The sequence below is a fragment of the Otolemur garnettii genome, unplaced genomic scaffold (genome assembly GCF_000181295.1).
Source record: "Otolemur garnettii isolate 467f Iridium unplaced genomic scaffold, OtoGar3 scaffold00233, whole genome shotgun sequence".
Taxonomy (NCBI): Eukaryota; Metazoa; Chordata; class Mammalia; order Primates; family Galagidae; genus Otolemur; species Otolemur garnettii.
In genome coordinates this window covers 1,916,301-1,920,755 of record NW_003852628.1, presented here as the reverse complement: position 1 = coordinate 1,920,755, position 4,455 = coordinate 1,916,301, and the positions used below count along the sequence as shown (strand labels likewise).

Genomic DNA, 4,455 nt, shown 5'->3' with positions numbered 1-4,455 from the left:
TCAGCCTCCAGTAGCTGGGACTACAGCTACACCACAATGCCCGGAGGGGTCTTATTATTGCTCAGGCTTGTTTTGAATTCCTGAGCTTAAGGGATCCACCTGCCTTGGCCTCCCAGAGTGCTAGGATTACAGGTGTGAGCCTCCGTGCCTGGCCAAAACTCATTATTTTACATTATTTTTACAAAAAGGTTATACCACACAGTGTGACGCCAAACCTTGTGTTTTCCACAGAACAATATACTACAGACCCGCCTCCTCCTTTTAAGCAGCTACATAGTATTGCATTGTATGGAGGAACTATAGTTCATTTAACCCATCTAGTGACAGCCATTTGGACTATTTCCAGTTTTGCCCTCTTAGGGACAATGCTGCAATTTACATCCTCACATCTCCTTCTTTGGGACTGAGGATCTCTTTTTAATATTAAACTTTTTACTCTGACAGTAGTTGTGCTTTGGGAGCCAGGCGAGTAACGTCACAGCCTAACAGGAGGCTCTTAGACACTTGGCCTCTCCCTGCTGGGCATTTCTGAGGGTTTTCTTTAATTTCCACCAAGTCAGAATCAATGGTATTGTGAGGTATTTCAATCCCTGCTTCTGCACTGCCCCACATCTGAAAAGCCTTCTCATGGGTGTGGGTGGGCTGCCATTCTTTTAGGTTGTACATAGCAGCTCTGTGGAAGGACTCAAGGGATCTACCCAGCATATGGGGTGACTTGGCTTAAGGGGGAGCTAGAGGGAGGGGGGGCCTACAAGCTTCTGTGAGGCGCTCTGTCTGCCTCTCTCTGCAGCATCTAGAAGGCAGCATGGCCAGTGCTGTGGGTTGAAGACCCTTCCCTGCTCTTCTAGCTGAGGAATAGAGGATAAGTTATTCAACAATTCTGCCTCAAATTCTTCATCTGTGAAATGGCCTCGTAGGTCTTACCCCCCACAGGGATGCTGGGAAGATTACATGAGATAAAGCACTAAGCCCAGTGCTTGGCTGGAATGAGTAGTCAATACATGTTAACTTTACCTGTAGTTAGCCAACCACCCCCAGCTAGCCAGCCACTGAACATATTACACTTTTTCATGTCCCCGGGTCTCTGCACAAGTTGTACCCTCTGCATGGAACACCATTTCTCATCTTGTCTAAGAAAATTATAAGTCACTCTTATTCTGCTGTGTCTCTATCTCTGCTAGAGCTGCCTATAGATTCCTCCAGGGAAGGCTTGCCTGGAATAGGCTACCACCCAGCCTGGAATCCTTTTTGATGCGCAAAGTTTACTGTGGGCTGTCCTCAGCTACTTTTATAATCACCCTGCAGGGTAATTCTCTCAACACTTGTCTGTAAGATCTGTGAGTTCAGAGACTAAATCCAATACCTCTCTTTTCTAGGCCCAGCACAAATTTGGTTCAGAAGGGGTGCGGGATTGGAGGGGGGAGCAAGAAGTGGCAAAGAAAGAAGAAAGTCTGGGAGGGCAGGCCTGGGGTTAAGGCTGCGCAGGCCCCGGGAGACTGTGGGGGTAAGGGAATGGAGGCAATCCAATCAGCCACAGAGGCCCCGGGCCAATTGTCTCCCCTCTGCCACCTCCCCAGAGTGGGTGTGGGAACAAGTCTGTCTTCTCTCCTTCCCTCCACCCTTTTCCCCCTTCCCTCCACCCTTTCCCCATCTCACCTGAGCCTCCTGCACCTTCCCTGCCTGGGTCTCCAGAGAGTCAGAGGCTAGGGGAGAGGGGGGAGTACGTGGTTACAGTGGGGAGAATGGTTAAGGGGTTGGAAGCAGCAGTGTGTTGGGGGGCAAGAAGACCCCCCCAACCTAGTTATACTGGTGTCAGGTGGTGATAACAATGGAGTAGAGGGATGGAGGGTTGCAGAAAAGCAGATATTTTTAGAGTGGAAAGTGCTGCCAGAAGGGGTGGTTAGGGAGGGACAGAAAGGCTGGGGAGGGAAGTTTTGGGAGGAGAGGAAGGAGAAAGGAGGGAATGTGGCATGAAGGAAGACTTGGGGGAGTTAAGATGAGCACAGCGGTGTGTGAGTGTGTGCTTAGGAGCGTTAGATTTACAAGGCACAGGGAAGTTGAGAAAGAAAGAGAGAAGGCTTGGCACCTGTAGCTCAAGCGGCTAGGGCGCCAGCCACATACACGGGAGCTGGAGCGTTGGAATCCAGCCCCAGCCCGCCAAATAATGGCAACTGCAACAAAAAATAGCCAGGTGTTGTACCAGGCACCTATAGTCCCAACTACTTGGGAGTCTGAGGCAAGAGAATCACTTAAGCCTGAGAGTTTGAGGTTGCTGTGAGCTGTGCCGTTCTGGCACTCTACCCAGGGTGACAGCTTGAGACTCTGTCTCAAAACAAACAAAAAAAAGAAAGAAAGAAAGAAAGAAAGAAAGAAAGAAAGAAAGAAAGAAAGAAAGAAAAGAAAAGAAAAGAAAGAGAGAAGAGATACCTCTACTCAGAGGTGGGTTTGGCAGAGGAGGTGCAGTGGAAATGGTAGGTTTAAGAGAACTAGGGGGAAGAGATAGGGTGAGACATCAGGGTCCCCTAGGATGCTACAGGTGCCCCTAACAACCAGATACCTTTAGCAACCTGGACCGCGGCAACCTAAGTTCATACCAACGAGGGTCCTTAGCAACCAAGCTGCTAGTAATACGCGATCACTGGTAGCTCGGCAAGCGGACATAGTAAACGGACCCTTAACATCCTGCGTCCCAGAAACCCCCAACCTAGCAATATGGATGACTTAGCCAACAGCACTCCTAATCCCATTCCCCCAAGTAGTTCTTATTTCCCGCCCCTCCGTGCCCGCCATCGGGCCCCGGGGCCTGCAGCTCTCCTCCAGACCCCGGCGCAGCCCGACTCTCCCACCGGGGCTCCCGACTCACGGTCCGGCTCGGCCATGGGCGCGGGCGGGGGCCTTCGGGGCTGTCACCGACCGCTCTGCCCGGCGACGGTACCGGAAATGGGATGGGCAGGGATAAGGCAGAGAACTACAGCTCCCAGCAGCCATCGCAGCTGCAGAGGCGTTTTCCGACAACGATCGAGGCACGCCCCTCTTAGGTAAGAAAGACACGCGACCTAGCCCTCTGGGAGGCCCAAGGGGGAGGATCACTTGAACTGAGAAGTTCGAGACCAGCCTGAGCAAGAGCAAAACTCCAGTCTATATGAAAAATAGAAAGATGAGCTGGGCGCTGTGGCAGGTGCCTGTAATCCCAGCTATTCGGAAGGCTGAGGCGGGAAGATCCTCCCTTGAACTCAGGAGTTAGAAATTGCAGTGAGCTATGTCATGCCAGTGCATTCTAGCCGAGGCAACAGAGCAAGACTCAGTCTCAAAAAGACACACACATACACACACACACACACACGCACACGCACACTGACGAAAGGGCCGAACTACCGGTCCCAGAGGGCCTGGCGTCAGCAGCCATGTTGGTAAAGGGCTCACGGAAAATGTGGGAACAGGTAGAGAGCCGTAGTCCATCCAAGTACTTTGATTGGTCACTGTGCGGTATGGGGGCGGGGCGTGAGTGATTTAGTCCTCTTTTATTGGATGGGTTAGGGGGCGTGTTGGGGAATTTCCCATAAGGCGGAAGCACCCGAGCTCCCGGCAGAGCTCAGCTGCAGGCGGGCAACCGCTGGGGCTCCGGAGGTGGCTGGGGCCATGGCTGGGGTCGCGTGCTTGGGAAAAACTGCGGACGCTGATGAATGGTGCGACAGCGGCCTGGGTTCCCTGGGTCCGGACGCAGCGGCCCCCACAGGACCGGGGCTGTCTTGGGCGCCCCTGGTCTTTGGCTACGTCACTGAGGATGGGGACACGTGAGTGACCCTTAGGCTACCAAACGGAGCCTTGGGATCCAGCGTCTGATTCCTCTTTAGTCTCTGATCCCTGAGGCTTCCTAACCTTTTACTCCTAAGTCTGACTTTGGATGCTAGACTTCTTGACCTGTAATCCCCACGTCCTAATTTTTAACAAAGCTTATTTCTTATCCAGCTTTAATACCAGCCCAATGATTCCTGACGTTTTTTTCTTTAACTATGATTCTCAGTTCCTGGAATCCACATTCTAGTCACTGATCTCAAAACCTGATTTGACCTTCCTAACCCCAGTCTTTAGACTTTTAAAAGTTAGAACTCTGGCGATGGTTCCTTCAGACCTCTGACCTCCAAATATGATCTTTGATCTTTAGCTCCTGAATTATGGACCTTAGACTTTGTTATCCAAAATCAATACTTTGTCTTTAACTAAAGACCCTGTCCTCTGAGAGATGATCTTTGAATCTTAAATTCAAAGAGAGAATATAAGCTCCCAGGAAGAACAGTGATTCTTCTGTTAAACATTTTAGGTACTAGTGATAGGCATTGAAGGTAACAGACAAAAACTTATGCCCTTGTGGAGCACATATTTTTATGGGACTATATAAATAGATCAGTAGAAAGAAAGGAAGGAAGGAGAAAGAAAGACAGTTTTTTTTTTTTT

General features: G+C 50.5%; 2 protein-coding genes across 2 annotated transcripts in view; one reads left to right on the top strand and one right to left on the bottom strand.

Annotated features, from left to right (window-relative positions):
• Nucleotides 1-2,927, bottom strand: part of SIRT2 (sirtuin 2) — a 27,620-nt gene extending 24,693 nt beyond the window's left edge. The window contains 2 exon segments of the mRNA XM_003802143.3: nt 1,657-1,703; nt 2,864-2,927. Of these exon segments, the coding sequence (XP_003802191.2) occupies nt 1,657-1,703; nt 2,864-2,879 (63 nt within the window). The 5' untranslated portion in view covers nt 2,880-2,927.
• Nucleotides 2,928-3,577: 650 nt separating this feature from the next.
• NFKBIB (NFKB inhibitor beta) overlaps nt 3,578-4,455 on the top strand; it is a 10,703-nt gene continuing 9,825 nt past the window's right edge. The window contains exon 1 of the mRNA XM_003802142.3: nt 3,578-3,794. Within this exon, the coding sequence (XP_003802190.1) occupies nt 3,640-3,794 (155 nt within the window). The 5' untranslated portion in view covers nt 3,578-3,639. The remainder of the gene's footprint in view (nt 3,795-4,455) is intronic.